We start from the raw sequence: 17544 nt of genomic DNA, 5'->3' as shown, positions 1-17544 counted from the left end.
AGTAAGGACTTATTTTTGTGGTCGACTGTGTAGTATACGTGGAACAATTTGAATATTTGTTTATTTAATGCGAATACAAAAGGTGTATGATCCATTTACAGTGTTCCGCATAGCAGCCACAAACGTACAGGGTGTCCACATGAAACCTCCCTGATTACAAATATTAATTGCATGGAAACTATTAGTGCCAGAGAATAACGGTTTGCGGCATCTTGAAGAGCAACTCAAACAATTTTTTGTTGTTATTTGTTGCAGGTGTCCATGAACAAAGATGACAATAGCACAAGAGAGAGCGCATTGTGCGGTGTAGTTGGCTGACTAAATCACCAATTAACGTGCAAAGAAACTTCATACAAAAATACCAAAGGGACCCACCAACGTCAAAACCATTAAAACATGGTTTGAGATTTTTTTTTTTTTTTTTTCACGGGGAGTGACAACCGATAGCATGGCTCAGGCAAAGCACGAACGTCTGAGGAAACTGTGGATGAGGTCAGGAAGGCCTTCACTAGAAGCTCAACAAAGTCAGTTTTCAGAGAGTCATGCACTGAACATCCCACGCTCAACGGTCCATAAGGTGCTCCATAAAAGACTGCGTTTGTAAGCATATAAAGTGCAAATCGTTTATGTGCTACAGCCCGATGACCTACCAAAATGAACCAGATTTGCAATGGAGGTTTTGGAACTGATCGACGATTATCCCGATTACTTGCGGAGGGTGATTTTCAGTGATGAGGAAACCGTCCACACATCAGGGAAGGTGAATCGTCACAATGTGCGCATTTGGGGTCCCGAAACCCCATACGTTATTCGTGAATGTGTCAGAGATAGCGAGAATGTGAATGTGTGGTGTGCTTTGGGATGCGACAGAATTATCGGACCATTTTTCTTTATGGAGCACACAATAACTGATCCCGTTTATCTGGACATGCTTGAACACTTTGCTTTTCCACAGCTACTCCCTTTGCAACCAAACGTGATATTCCAACAGGATGATGACCCACCGCTCTGGTGTTTAGATGTTCGTAGAGCTTTAAACCAAACGTTTCCCACAGCGACGGACACACTCCTTGCCCACCGCGATCTTCCAACATAACCCCTATGGATTTCTTCCTATGGGACTATGTCAAAGATAGAGTCCTGCTCTTCGTCACAAAATTGAAGACGCCATCATTTCGATCACACCGGACATGCTACACAACACATGGCAGGAGACTGAATATCGAATGGACATTCTGAGAGCTAATAACAGGGCCCATATAGAAGTGCATATATATAGACAAAAAACTTGTTTGAGTTGCTCTTCAAGATGCCGCAAACCGTTATTCTCTGGCACTAATAGTTTTCATGCAATTAATTTTTGTAATCAGGGAGGTTTCATGTGGACACCATGTATTATATCCAATAAAACACACAAATCGTTTAATAACACACGTACAATAATATTACATTTCCGTTCATTCATAAAAAACATCTCTCTCATACAACTTCCAATAATAAGTTACACGGAGGATATTGTATTAAGAGCAATACTGATATTTACTCTCTCTGAGTAAATGAAAAAGCGTTTCACATTAGCTTCCTATAATTCCTCAATTCTTCAACCTGTACACAACAGATCAGAAACTTTGATTTGTTTCCTAATACTTTCCTGTGTCTAAAGTAGGTCATATAATCGTCCAGTATTCTAACGTAAACCGTACATTATATATAATGTACAAACTGCAAATTAATTTTCTAGTGTGAAAACTAATCCAAGCTTTCTGAATATTTTACTGATCTCTTTACATTATCTCAGATAGTGCTATTAAAATTCGAATAATGAATAATTGTTCAAAAATTTAAAACCACTACAGTAGGAAACAAGTAAATCAGTAGGAAAAAAAAAAAAATAAACTCGAATGTAGGCTCAAATATAGGAGCTATAAGCATTTGCGATGTGTCATATAAGAGCCGTCACATACATATATGTACAGCAAAATTAAATAACTCCGTTTTCAGAAGCCCTAAGAGTAATATGTTTTAATTTATATGCTTGCAGAAAAGGCTTCAGGCGACAAAAAATATACGTATATTTGCAGCAATCCTACTCGATAACGATGTACACTGTAGAGCTTCTGATGATGCGATATTTATTTCTGAATTTTTTAAGTAACTACAGAAGGTTGATCTGTTTATGTTGTTCGATTTTAAACCTTCACTCCTGTCAACATAATGGACCAATCCCTATGATTCTAATACCAGGAAAATGCCAAAGACCTCTAGAATCACGCCGAATTCGCGTGTGTATGGTGTGTGCATCGTGGCTCCCAAGATGAACCGGTTTTGGGATAGCTAAGTCATAGCCCTTTTCCACGTCAAGTTTTTCGTGACACAGATTCAAAAACGATGCAGGGAAAATGGATGCACATTGGGGTCAACGACCATTAAGGACATAAACATCACGAAGTTTCAGTACTTTATTCATCCAGTAAGGGAAGTAGAAAGAGACCATGTATGCTACATGTGACTCCACCTGTAGCTTGAAGTTGTGCCGAATAGCCCTGCAGAAAAAACTCTCCTACACAACGTATGATGACAAGACGATTGATTGCACGTGGAACAGTCAACTGTGAACCGCAATCTACGTGGTAAATAAAAGTCGCCGGATGGTGTTTGAAAGTCGTCGACAAGTCCTTACTGTGGCCCATCGGAGGCAGCGAAAGACCCATTGCAGGCACCTCTACGAACGCCATCTATCTAGGAAAAAGTAGAAATTTGTTGCCACACTCGAGCTTAACGTACACCTCACGAGACGCAGAAACACATCCTTACTTCATCCGTCAGTGTTGTCGCGAGATACTGCTATGAAGGCAAATTAACGATTCGACAGATGCCTAAAAACTGCACAATCAACTCCGCATTTTATCGGCAGCACATCACCACACCAATTTACACAGAAGGTCTGTCCTGTTTATATGGAAATGCAATAAATCAAGTCTGTGTGCATATGGATAAGACCTCATCACATACATCCCGTTCTACATAGAGATTTCTGTAACACGTGGCAGCAGACACCAGCATCCAGGCTATTCTCTGCCAGGACATGCCAGTGAAGTCACCTCATGTGCCAAATTTCATGGCCTTTTGAGGGTTTATTCTCTTGAAAAGAGCACTTATATCTCGTCGTGTCCACTGACCGTGGTCTCTGGAAAGCATGCCAGGAGGAGTGGCCCAATATTCTCGTTCCTGTACTTCAACGCACCCTCCTGCAATGAAAGTTACGTTGTAAGGCTATTGCCAAGACACATGGTGCTCACATCGGGGGCACATCGATACTGGTCCCGTGGTTTTTCCTAAGGTAGGTGAGACGTCAAACTCGGATACATATAGACGGATCAACCTTCTAAATTCCCTTCTTTCACTTTTATGGGAATGTATTCAAAATAAAACAAATTAGTTACGGAATGACATCCGTGATTTGGGTCCTGTTTCAAGTAGGACAATTCAAGAAGGACAGTACGTATATTGGAAACGGGTTATCACGCAAATAAGCATACTACGGGAAAAAAGGAGTTCGCACGTGTCAACGAACGAACACTAGAGGAGGTGCGTAAAGTATTACAACACTGTTTAAGAGTATGGATCAACTGGCGGCGAAACAACATATATCATATGTGAATGCATAGAAAGCAAAAATAGTTTCGAACGAATTTTTTACTGTAGGTGGTGGACTACATTTGCTGTTTTCACAGAACAAATCCGAACATTAGATATTGGTCAACAGAAAACCTTCATGTGTCACCAGTAAAATGAAAAAATGAAATGTCGTTACACTCATTGAAAGTAGTAGTGTGGTGTGCACTTTCACGTCGAAGAATGGTAGAGTTTTTTTTTTTTTTTTTTTAACGTGAATCTCATTAGCCAGCTACAGCAGAATATAATTATGCGATTTGCTGCATTCTGTAAGTGGATAAGTGATATTGTTACCGGCAACAAAATATTGCAACACTTTAAAGTATCTTGTTACTAAATATAGTTGTTTGAACGATCATTTATTACCTTCTGATTTCAAGAGGTTTGGGATCCTACACACCTGATTTAATCACTATTGGATTTTTTTCACTCTCTGGGGATACCTCAAATATTGTGTATCACGTACCGCAACAGAACCTACGACTGTAGTAGATCTGAGGCGAAGAATTACAACTATATCTATCAACTACACAAGATGGTGTTTAACATGGTTAAGAGGGTACGCACCTACCTTAAGGCTAAGGGTAATCACGGCTATTTGTTGTCTATCTTCTTTTCCTATTAAATACAGTATATTTGTTACTTGATATACTGAATATATAACGAATACTGGGTTGTGTGGCAAAATGATCACTCGTTATATATAAAAGTATCGAATATTCTATGTTGTCCTTTTGCAGCACAACGGTAATATAGCACGTACATGTACATTGTAATATTAGATCTCAACCATGGAAAGTAAAAAAGTTAATATCAACTTAAACCATTTACTGTCTGAACGATACAATATATAACTGAAAAATACAATAGTTATATTAACAGAGAAGCTCGTCGTACTGAAATACATACCAATTCTTGTTAGCAAGGATTTTCGAAAATAATAATAATGGAAGACGGTTTGGCCGAAAATTTAGTTGAGTTAAATGGTTCGTTTAAAGCAATATAGTGATAAAAATGCCCATTAATGTAATTTTGGTTGGTTGGGATTTAGGAATTAGATTTCTGGGCTTTCGGCATCTATGGCCATTTAGCCCGTCACGTATGAGGGATGACGTCCCTCGACGAGCACACTATCCGGGGAAAGGGAAGGAAGAAGAGAGGCGACTTGGTACCGGTTAGTTACCATCCCGGTATTTGGATGGTGTGATTGAGGAAAACCCAGGAAAACCTCATGCACGATGGACGGCTGGAAAAGCTTTTTACACACTTGTTCCACATGTAATGTTGTTGACAGTGTTCCCACCGGAAATCGAACCCGAGACCGTTCGCACCAAAGACAGGACGTTGGCGACTACGCTAGGTAAGGCCACATTTTGGTTGGTTGGATTGGGGTTTAGCGTCCCTTTTAGCACCGAGATTAAATGAGACGTGGACCCACAACTTAAAGTGGATTCCAAACCAATTGAGCTCCTTCTGAGAATCGAACCCGGGTGTCTCGCTCAGTTTATACAATTTTATCGATGATACTGCACCGTAAGTTGAACAACACTGGAAATTAATTTTTACTGTGACATGTACATTTTCATAGGACTATAAGTGCTTTGTTTCAACTTATTTTGCTTAGTTAAACAGTTATTTGTAAACTCCTAGTGAATGAAATATTCTATGCTTACTCATTATTGCAGCGCGAGTCAACTGAATTGCTGCTTTAAGAAGTAAAAAACTGTGGGTAAAGAAACTGAAAAACTAACCATAAACCATCTAATTGAATGTGCACCATTTGATTGACTCGAGTTCATGTGCTCAAAAGCCTATGATTTGATATTCAAGTTATGTTTCTCAGTTACATATTTTCATTATTTGCCACGTATTTGTTGAATTATCTCAACAAGTATTGCTCATTAATATTTTTTTATGATAATCTATTTTGTGCTTATTAAGTAATTTTAATTTCTCATATTCCTACTCTGGAATTCCTTTCTTTTAATCATATAAATCTACTAGAATCTATTGCCCTCTTCGCTGGGTTAAAATAAAAAATTTTTAAATTCACAACTCCCTCAAGTGTTTGGTACCCGTAAAATATGCTATTCTTGTTTTTAGTGGCATGGATTTATACGTCATCGGAAGTATCACTGTTCATCTCCGAGACCCCGAAAACTATAGATTTGACAATATCAGTCATTTTCGATGATTTTTTAAATGTCTCTTCCCCTCCCCTACGTTGCACCGTCAAAGTGAATAGATAAAAACCATCTCAGGCCTGTACCTCATCTATGTTGAAAATTTGATCGAGATCGGTCGGATGGTCCAAGAGTTATTAAATTCTATTTATTTAATTTTATATCTTTCCCTCCCCTAAGTTCTACCGTCGAAGTGAATATATAAAAACACTCTCAGGCCCGAACTTTATCTGTGTTGCAAATTTTATAGTGTCGGGTGGTTCAAGAGATTAAGAGTCACAACATAGTCACATTCAACTTTATAATATAGGTAAATAAAACGTCAGATATTTCCTTACCCATTGTTACCAGACACATCGTCCATAACTATGGCTTTGCCTAATTCATCATCACTTAATGAAATGTCTGAAGAATCCGACGATGGTGATGTTGATATGTCTTTGTGTGATGTTTCTTTCAATGGTGTGAAATTTGGATGATATTTTTCATACTGTTCTTCGACAGGGGATGAACATGAAGAGCGTGATCTTTTCCTGTACGATTTCGATCTACTCCCAACATTGAAATAATCTCTTCTCTCCTCTGCTGTGGAACCTGCCCAACTGCCACGCAACTTCCTCTTCACTGCTGCTGAATCTAACTCAGAACCACCAGTCAGACTTCGTAGGAATTTATGCCGTTCTATGAACAGAAAACAAAGTATTTTTACTAACACAGTAAATTAAAAACATTCCCTACTATTGCAATGCATATTTCTCATGACTGTTTATTGTAAATTAATAAATGCGAACCACAAAATTTGACATTTAGCTACTGAAGTTCAAAACACTTGCTTAAAAACTTCAGCATATAACTTAAGTGCCATTTTCATTTCATTTTTGTTTCATTTCTTTAAAATATGTTTTGACATATTTACATCAACTTTTCCATACTGCAAAACACCATTGAAGTTTCTCAGGTCACACGAAAGGAGAGAAATAATTCCTTAAAATGCTCTGATACTATAGTAATTAACATTATTATTACAATTTAACTAAAGAAAACAAAATACGTATTCCAACCAGTTGATGAGCCACCTGCAACCTTGTAAACGCTCTTCCTTTGTTTTTACTTCACTTACTTCACTTTAACAACTTTTACCTGCACCTATTTTCTCAAGTTGGATACTATTACTACCTTCACGTTTTCTTATTTACAGATACATAAATAAAAAGTTCAAATGAAAAAGGCATACATCATAACATTAAGAGGAAATGATAGTATAAAAGTGCAATAATTACAAACATGACAACTTTTTATTCTTTTAGCTTAATTCATTCATTGTGCGACTACCGAACTAAATGGTTGCCTTGCATGGTTTTGGTACATTTCAAACTGAGGATACACTTGACCGAGCATTGTGAGGGAACTGGAAGCTACTTTAATTAGGAACTCACAAACTACAGAAATCCAGAAAAGTAATGGATTTATCGTCTGGCCGGTAATAGGCTGAGCCTTAGGGAGTTGAGTTTATGTTAAAAAAAATAAATGGAACTAACCTGAGCCTGTAAGCGGAGAATTTGGAATAATGACCCGTAGCAACATAACACCCAAAGCTACTGACACAACCTTTTCTTGATGTTCCGTGGATGAATGACGTGAAGCATAGATCTTCCTTCTAACTTCTGTTACGACATGAGAATTCCATACATCCTTCATAAATCTAAAAATAAATAAATTAAAAAATAATAAAATAAAATACAAAAATGACCGCATACTTGCTACTGCAATACACATATAAGTTGTGTCCTCCTTCAAGTAATTGAACACCCTTCCGCTGATCTAGTGTCTACCACGACTTATTTGGTGCACGTGGTCCCGGGTTCGATTCCTGGCGAGACAGCACTGAAATTTGAACGCACTACGGTGCTTCGGATCCCACCTTAAACTGTAGGTTCACGTCTTGTCTGTATATCCTCGGTTGCCTAACTGATTGAGGGTTAATGAGGACGTCGGCATCTAGATCATTTGTCCCCGTCACGATTGTGTATATCCTCGGTGTTGAAAACAAATGCTATACTTTAATTTAAAAAACAGTAAATGAATCATCAGCTGCAAAATGAGGGGAAAGAAAACTGGCATACATGGTACGAGAACAACGGAAATAACTCATCATTGAGTTGAGTTCTATCAACGAACTGAAAAGATTGAGATTTTAATCTTTATATATTTTTTTAACACAGAAAGTAGGGATTTTACCTTTCCTTTCACGAAGACACTACTTTCAAATTGTGATAAATAATGTAAGAATGAACTAAACTTTAAATCTGGAGGACACTTGCTAAGAAAAAATATTGCAAAAGGAATGAATGTACCAATGAACGTATCTATTACATGAATACCTATTAACAATGTTGAGTGTTCTGCATTTTTTTCTTTACTGGTCCTTGATACATATAGGGCATTCAGAGCACAATGGATTCAGGAGGCCAATCACCAAAATTATGAGAAAAAAAAGTTGTGAACTCCATCTAAATACATGAAAAAATAAACACTTACTTTTACATCATAAGTTTACATATATTTACATTACAATATCTGGACATGAATATTTTAATCAGTGAAATGAGTTTCAGGTCAAAATTTTGTGTGTCTAAAATGACCAAAATTTAACTCTGAACATCCCATATATAATTCAAAATAATTTTGCTTAAAATGTATATATTTGAAAAATAATAAAATCAAAAACTTTGTATCACGATAATTTTTGCTCTGAACTTCCCAAACGTGGTCACTAACAGTTAAAACGTTAAGAGATAAAAAAGAATTCAAGTACAAGTGCTGGATGTTAGTACAGGCCTAAATTACTACTGATTAGGCCACGTTTATAATGTATTTTCAAGAAAACTTAATTACACAATTTCCGGTGTCCGTTTCTTGAAACAAGATAATTCAAGAAAAACAGACTTAGCTCTCTTATTTCAAATGGTGAGTATACTATTTTGTTTCATATAATCCTAAAGATGAACCAAACTGAATAGATATTTAAAAAAAAAAAAAAAAAAAAAAAAAAAAAAAAAAAAAAAAAAAAAAAAATTTACATGGTTGTATAAAACTTTTAATTGTCAATATACGCACCTGAAAACATTTAGCCGCTTTCCTTTCAGCCCATTACCATCATCAAAATTCAGACATCCTGAGAGAAGATGTGGCCCAAGAATAGAATCTAGGAGTCCCAGGCGAAGAAAACAATCATTCAATCGAATCCACACTGAAGCAATCCACTGGAGCACTTTGTATGTTGAATCGTAAGACGGGGGCAAAATGCCTCCATTGGCATGAGCTAGTTCTCTTGCTAAAATGCGACTTAACAACCCACGAATTGGTTCAATATCCCATCTGAGATGAACCCAACGGAGATTCTGATGTAAATTCAAATCCAATCCAACTGATCTGCAAAGATAGTATTACATTATGAAATCAGTCAGGAATTTGTATACAGAAATTTAACGTATTAAGACTAGACAGCTTTTACCCTAATTATAACAGATACATTTGACACAGTTTATAATACATTGACGTGTCACCGCATTAAGTCCACCTGATTGAAGTTCTTGCATTGACACGCCCACATATATATATTGCCCCGATTACTCGCACTGAGGTTATAGATAGGCAGGACCTATGGCCCCAAGACAGCAAACCATCTCGAGTGCCACTTCTTTACAGGCCGCCATCGGACAGAACGCCTTGCATGGGTTCGAAGGTACATGGATTGTAGCATGAATAGAGGAAACTGGTAGTTTGGAGGGATGAGTTCTGATTCCGGTTGCATCGTGCCGATGGAAGAATCTGAATCTGTGACAACAGCATGAACGCATGGATCCCACATGTCTGGGTGTTAAGTGCAAGGCAGTGGTGGGTATTATGGGCTGGGATGTCTTCAGTTGGGCATCATTAGGGCCAATAGTCCGTGTAATGTCAACCGGTATGTGGCCATCCTGGGGAACCATATACACCTATTCATGACCAGGCGTTCTGGCAAGAGGACTGGCATTTTCCAGCAAGACAACTGTCCAGGCCACAGGTCCCGGACAAAGAGTGGTTGAGAAGCATTCTATTGACCACCAGTAAATGCAGTACCCCACTCCCCCACGTAGTCTAGATTTGAGTCTACTGAAACATTTATGGGATGTCGTAGAAAGGACTGTGCGGAAATAATTATACTTCACCAGTAAACATTAATCAGCTGCGGGCCGCTGTGGAAGATGCATGGTTTGGAATACCTTCAGACGATGTCTAGAAGTTGGTGATGTCATTACCTTGCCTTGTCGCTGGAGTTCTTAAGGCCAGAATGGGGCCGATTTGGTACTAGGTAGGTAAACCTAATTCAGTGGCATATCAGTGTAATATTTTGAAATTTAAATTTCATTAATACACTTACGTATAAAACGTTTATCTACCACTATTTAGTTCTGTACTTGACCATAGATAGTATAGTGAACCGATACTTTTTATTGATATTTGCAGATCAACGATTCGTAATGAAATGTACGTCCTCATCAATAACCTTAAAAGAGTATTTACACAATTTTGAAGTGAATAAACAATTAGAAATGCATTTCTTTACTTTTTTCTTCAAAAATTTAGCGTCTTTTTAAAGGACCGTTAAAATGATGCTTTAATTCTATCAGTCGTTGCGTTCTTCTTGTATCTACAAATTACAGTTTTTTTTTGTTTTAATATATAATTCATGGATCAACCACATTTCAATTAACGAAATGAAAATCTTTAAAAAATGAAATGAAATCTTTTGAGTTTTACGCCCCACGGTTATGCCGGTTAGGCTAAAGGAGAGGTGATGATGAGAAACGAATGAAATGGTGGAATAAAGGTACTGGAAGGAAACAGGAGAACCCCGAGAAAACTCACGTACACGGTGTTTGTCCACCGCAAAGTTCACTTAGCGCGAGCTGGGATCAAACCGAGGAACCCATGCACCAGAGCCATCTACCACTGAGCCACCGCGGCAATATAGTAAGATTGAGTGGGCGCAAAGTTACCTGCCCAACCTATATACATCACACATACTCTTACTATGAAGATTATTTTTTAAAAGGTATATTATCTACTGTGTTTCTGAATTACTAAAGCTTATTTGAAACAAAAATAACACATGTTTACTCTTCAAAGCAATGAAACTGAATAAATTTCTCAATGTCTTTTTGTTCCTTTTTATCAACTTACTCTTAATTCGACTTGAATCTTAAATGAGAGAAAGAACCATCTGACTATTTTCTATTTTTCTGGAGTACAAGAAATAGCAACTTAAAAGGAAATAAATAAAAAATTGAAGGAAATTTATGGGTTCGAACTTGCTATTAATACTAAAACCTCTACGACAGATTGTTTTCTCTAAGTCTACTTTGTTCCTTTTGTTTCTAATCTTCGAGCTGATTAAACCCAACGGTAAAAAAATTTGCCCTACATGAAAAGCTGAGGGTTGGCCTGCGAACAACAGTTCAATTACAGGGACCACTTCACCACCACATTGTCTGACTCTTCCACCAGCTGTAAACCATTACCTCGCATGAAACTCTTGGAATATTGATCTTGCTTGAAATTAAATAAATATCGAAAGTAGTAGTGTAACAGGGTAGAGATCGATTTTCAAATTCTAGAGCATTTTTTCCCTCTCTCATCTGTAACGAGGTCCTCCCGCGGAGTTTTCTTTTTGTATCAAGCATGTCTGCTGGAAGATTGTTCGAGTTACAGCCATGTAGTATTATTGTCGGTTTTATTCTTGGTACCATGCTTAGCAACTGTGTTACTAAGTTCCTTGCATGCCTTAAAACTCACCCGGAGACGGTAGTTATTTTTCTGGGCCTTAATCCACGCAATAGAAATGTGTTTTGGATGGTCAACATTTCCCTACGAAGACATTATATTTCTCATATATTTTAAGCATATTAGACCAATAGTTTACATACGATTTAAGAAAACCCATCACACTGGATTCCACTGGATTTTCCTAAGGTTTTTCTTCAACCCTACCGTTCACCAAACAAATAAAACTAGAAACGATAACCTTTCAATCCTCATCTTGCCCCTCCAGACACATACTTTTACTTGATTAGGATTCCTAGTTTCTAAATAAATGTATTCCTATGCTAAATAAATGCAATGTCTGTCTTTTTTTTTTCTTTCTTTCTTCGACGAGCCCTGCTTACTATTATTTTGATCTACAAGTCTTAACGTTTAAAAAACAATAGCATAGGACTGCAAAAAGTAATAACACTTACCCCGAAGTATCCATTGTGGCAATAACATAGGACGAAGGATTTATGTAATAAATATTTTCATGTCCTTCTTTCCCCAATTTCAAAGGATGCATTACACCACGTTTATCTAGTTTGTTTATTACAATTCCTAGGTCAGAAACACAAACTTCCTTGCAAATATTATCTAGTACAACAACTGGAACTGTTCCATCCTTTGTAAAGGTGGGTACTGTTGCTAAAAATCCACAATCTAAAAGTGCTTTGCTTACATCTTCAAGCGTAATTTTCAGTCTGTGATTTAATATTACTTCCACTGGTTCATCATCATCGTGTTCAATGACTTCAGTTTCAGAATGGAAATTCTTTGAAGACTGTTCTGTATTACTGGCATTGTACTTCCGAAATTCCAAATAACACACAACCATCCTTCTCCTTTCACAGCGGTGTTTCCATAACAAATGCTCTACCAACCTTGTGGCTAATCGTGTTTTTCCAACTAATCTTGGACCATAGAAGACCAAATTTTTATATTGTTCAATCTGTAAAATAAATAATAAATAAAAATTAAACCTTTAGTCTTGTAGTTACGCCCTGGAGGCTAAAGAAATTTAGTGATGGAAGAATCGGTGAAATAAAGATATTGAGAAGAAACGAAAGAACTTTAGAACGCTCACGGACACGATGTTGTGGATTATAAGCTCAAATGCTGGCCTGGGATTGAACTAGATGAAAGCTCAACCACTAGGCAGCCTGCCGTAAGTTTCCAGTACCAAATTAAATACCACTATTTACAATTAAGTTAATTCCTTGACGTCACAGACACGCACCCGAAACTGGTAGGCAACATTCGATGTAAAAGGTCAAATTAAAATTACATACTTATATAATTACAAGTCATTGGTAAAACTTTTTCTTCTTTTTGCTTTTCTGCTTTGCTTTAAATAGTGACTAATAGAAACTATGTTCATATATATATATATATATATATATATATATATATATATATATATATATATATATATATATATAAAAACACCCAGAGTACCTAAGTAAATCGTGCTAACTGTTCGATAACCAGGAATGATTTTAGTAACATTCACGGAGAAAATCAGGGAAAAATTAAATGTGGCAAGAGGCCCCACGTGGCGCGGTCACTAACGCTCTCTCCTTTGGTGCGAGCGGTTCCGGGGTCGATTCCCGGTGGGGGCACTCGGTTGAAAAACTGTAGAGCCTATAAGCTTTTTCAAGCGAGCAGTCCTGAGTGAGGTTTTCTTGGATTTTTCTCATTCACAAAAGGCAAATGCCGGGATGATACCTAACATACATGTCCCATTCCGCTTTCTTTCCTTTCCTTGGATAGTGTGATTGCCGAGAAACGTCATCCCTCATACGTGAAGGGCTCACATGGCCACAGATGCCGGAAGCTCAGAAATCTAATTCCTAATCCTAAATATGGCAAGTTATGCATCACGAAATAGATAAACTTACAAGTTACATCCAAGTTTTTTATAGGTAATCATTCAAGTTATTCCGTCTTCTTTAACATAGGAACAAGTTTACGACCAACGAGTAAAGAAGTAACTTAAGACTAAATTGTGTTACGAGTAAATAAAGAGGTATAATTTTTTACTGTTTTTCTCTATTAAACTCAGGACGCGCGTTATACACACATAAATATAAATAACAAAAACATTTTTCTCGGTTATTTCTGCTATATACAGTTGCTTTTAAAAGCCTCTAACCTGATATGAGAACTTCTATTCTCTAGCAGTTTCATCCTGATCATCTGTCGATTTCGCAATAAGTTTGTTTGTGGAAATTATACTTACGTTAAGCGATATTGAAAAAGCAAATATATTTGGAATTTTATCATAGCAGTAAATGAAATTTCCCATCGCAATTGTTAGTGATGATGAACTACAATTTTCAGATAACATAACAAGACAATTATTTATTTTAACAGTGAATGAAGGAAAAATAAATGGATGTTAATAAACTGAAAGTACTTACCAATCTAACGTAATTCTGCAGCAAGGGCAGAGGAACCAATATTTCATACGCCAACCCGTCTAAATGTGAGTCACATGCAAGAATGATCTTAATTTCCCTGCATTTTGAATTCTGTATTACATCATATGGAAGCAAACTATTTTCTTTAACATCCAGCCAATGATAATTAGCGATTTCAAATCTTACAATACTTTTTGAAGAAAGGCCTAATTCTTGATATCCCTTGCTATCATTTAGATTACAACTGGATCTTCTTTTATCTTTTTTTGTTGGTTCAAGCCCTCTGAAAATAAAGACAAGGTATTTTATTAAATATTTAAAAACTCAAGTCTACATAACAATGAAAACAGTAGTTTCAATTTGGTCCTTATTTTTTTGAAAAAAAAAAAAAAAAAAAAAAAAAAAAAAAAAAAAAAAAACCTGATATATCTAAAAACAGTCATCAAAATGAACAGAACCAGTTATGTCGGATCGAACTTCATATTTACAACTGTACAATATAATCCATTTTCTAATTATTAGCGTGGACGTTAAATATCTAAAACTCGGCTACATTTCTTATCTATTAATCACTGACATATATTTATTGTATATAATGAGTTTATGGATATTCGAATCGCAAGAGAATATGGAATGTTAGCTTCGATAACCAAGTTCTCACACAATGCAAACAACATAATCCAGCGTCACCATTCCAACACATTAGTCGGAAATTAAGTTATTCTTTCAAGTATTTACAGTATGACAATGTGTTACATTCATCGTCGAAATCATGCTTTGTTTACATAACAATATACTTACTAACTCACGTAGATAAGTAATGGATAAAGGCGAATGGACCACTTATGGTTTCAAGAAAATGACCATGAAGTAGATACTTTTATAGAAACCTGAGACTCGAAGAACTTTATTAGCACCAAAGAACAAAAGTTTAGTTTAAATCATCTGCAACAGAATTTTTCCTGAGAAAAAAGAAAACTAAATTCGGATCTAAGTGAATAACATCGCACAACTACTTCATATTCGGTTCTATAGCATTCGAAATAAGTTAGTATACAACGAACTGTACGTCTTTGTAGCGTCATGTAGAACAGAAGAGGAAGAGAAATATGTAGAAGGAAACAACCTTGTTACAAAAATATTACGTAACGAAGCCATCTGTCACGAAAGACTTTCGAGACGATTTAGTCAAATAGATCCTGATCCTGTTTTACTAACAGAAAGGTTTTTTAATGCATGCTGCTACAATGATGCAGAATGAGTTAAATAAAGATGAAGATATACGGTTGTTTTGAAGATGTTACAAGATACTTTACAGTGTTTGTACTTACTTTGAGATTAACTCCCAATGATCACATGAAAGAGCAATAAGCTTTTGTGTTAACATTTGCCATGTCATGCCTTTTCCAACTGTACAACCACCAATTTGATACCAGCTGCCATGTTTTTCTGGACGCATAATAACCGTACAATGATGTCCTATTCCTTCATTGGTATCATCTTAAAAAGAAAAAAAAGGAAGAAAAAATAAAACATAGAAGTATTTTTATTTATTAGTCCACATATGCGGTATTTGTATCGACCTCATTATGTGGAACTTTTCCCGTCAATACTGAAGTGGTGAAATTCACGGAAAAGGAGAATACAATAACAAAATATAAGCAGAAACAAAATAATAACTCAATGGGAAAAATTGACTCACTCGTTGCCATAAATATATACATATATAATATACACAAGTGGTACATTACGGGTTAGCGGTGACAAATTTTGAAATTTGACCTTTCACTACATTACACGAATCATTCCCCGTTTTCAACGAGTCTATCAGTACGAATCTTCATAGGCAGACTGGCATCTTTGGTCTATAGCCATGACAGGAAAATTATCTTGATTTGAAAAAAATAAATAAAATACATAAACAAAAAATACTCTGGACAATCACGTGTAAATATATCAGGAAAAAAAGTGGAGATTTAAGTACAAAATAAACATATTAACAAATTATCACTAAAATATCTTTAGAACAAATGTCAGGGAATTGGTAGATTTGTGTCCTAAATATGTTCTTCGTATCGCAGGATTCATTTTGTGATACTTTCGATACTTTATCTCCAATTGTTTTCAGATCAAATAGTCGTGTGGATAAAACATACACGATTACTAAGTGTATCAGCGGGGCATTTAGCATGTTTTCATGAGAGGACAAGCTTTCCTATTCCACCTTCCCTTAAACAACCAACTCATGGTAAGACACTGTTTATATATAACAGTGCAAACGTCGGAAGCGTTTCCTTTTTTTAAATTTTTAAATTTTTTTGAAGTTAAATTATTAACAGTTTGCTACACTAAATGTATTAAATCGAATTAATATTTCAATTTGCTATGGACAGGCTTTTATTATTATTATTTTCAGATTCGAATTTTCTCATTAACGCTTTCGGTCCACAAAAGAAACTGTTATGTGGTTTTAGGTTTCGGAAAGTGTAAGGAAAAAGTAAGTGCAACAGAAAGAAAAAAGTGGGTGAAGTAACCCTCTCAAAAAAGAACTGCATTAAATGAACAGGTCATGTACTTAGGAAGTCGAAGTCTTTAAACTAGTAAAACTTCTGTCTTAAATTTTCAAGTTATTTCTCAAGAAAAATCAGTTCAGACAGTTGAATCCTTTATAAATAGAAGATCTATTAGAACAAATGACAAATCTAGTACCTAGTTTGCCAATTAAGATGCATATATTTAACAGCGCGAACACATATAATGCCGCATCTGGCATGGTCTACGGTAAGGTGCTCTTTTCAGTCCCAATCTAACGCTGAGGCTCGCATGCGCTTAACACTTCACGCGCCATGTGCTTTTTTTTCTTTCTTTCTTGAATACTTGGTTCATTACTGGGAGCCTGTGTAAATATGTTATCTTCATGCCGATATTCTTCAAGAGGCCAGTACACGCTGCTGGCCCCACAATAAAACATTTGATTTTGGGGCTTTGCGGTTAATGTGTTAATATTTCCGAAGTAAGGAAAATACATAGCTCACACTACTTACTGTTTAATGAAAGCAGGAATTTCTTGCAAGCTTCTGATGCAACATCATGTACTGTTTTCTCGTCTTTATGAAGAACATCAAGAAAATAATCAGAGAAGTATGAGAGCAATAACTGTAGACAATCATCTTTTTCTAATGCTGCAGCTATGTGAAGTGGAGTCTTTCCGTTGTCATCTTTTCTTGTAAATACACGTGGGAAATCCTCAGCAGAGTATGGTGAATTTTGGGCGTATTCATTTAATATCTGATGATAACATTTTTGCGCTAGTGCATCTAATACTACCTGCACACACTTAACATTGCCAGACTGCACAGCTGCGTGAAGAACTGTTGAATTATCCTTTAAAGAAAACAGATACAAATATCTCAATT

General features: G+C 36.3%; 1 protein-coding gene across 1 annotated transcript in view; it reads right to left on the bottom strand.

The window, feature by feature from the left end:
* The window catches only part of LOC145688074 (uncharacterized), a 119729-nt gene that overhangs the window by 8563 nt on the left and 93622 nt on the right, over positions 1–17544 (bottom strand). Inside the window, exons 13-19 of the mRNA XM_081761795.1 lie at positions 17173–17512; positions 15460–15628; positions 14129–14411; positions 12140–12657; positions 8976–9290; positions 7397–7560; positions 6197–6539 (exon numbers count right to left, since the gene is read on the bottom strand). Coding sequence (XP_081617921.1) covers positions 6197–6539; positions 7397–7560; positions 8976–9290; positions 12140–12657; positions 14129–14411; positions 15460–15628; positions 17173–17512 — 2132 coding nt within the window. The remainder of the gene's footprint in view (positions 1–6196; positions 6540–7396; positions 7561–8975; positions 9291–12139; positions 12658–14128; positions 14412–15459; positions 15629–17172; positions 17513–17544) is intronic.

The sequence above is a fragment of the Thermobia domestica genome, chromosome 6 (assembly GCF_964235325.1).
Source record: "Thermobia domestica chromosome 6, izTheDome1.hap1.1, whole genome shotgun sequence".
NCBI classification, from domain to species: domain Eukaryota; kingdom Metazoa; phylum Arthropoda; class Insecta; order Zygentoma; family Lepismatidae; genus Thermobia; species Thermobia domestica.
This window is presented reverse-complemented; position numbering and strand designations above follow the sequence as displayed.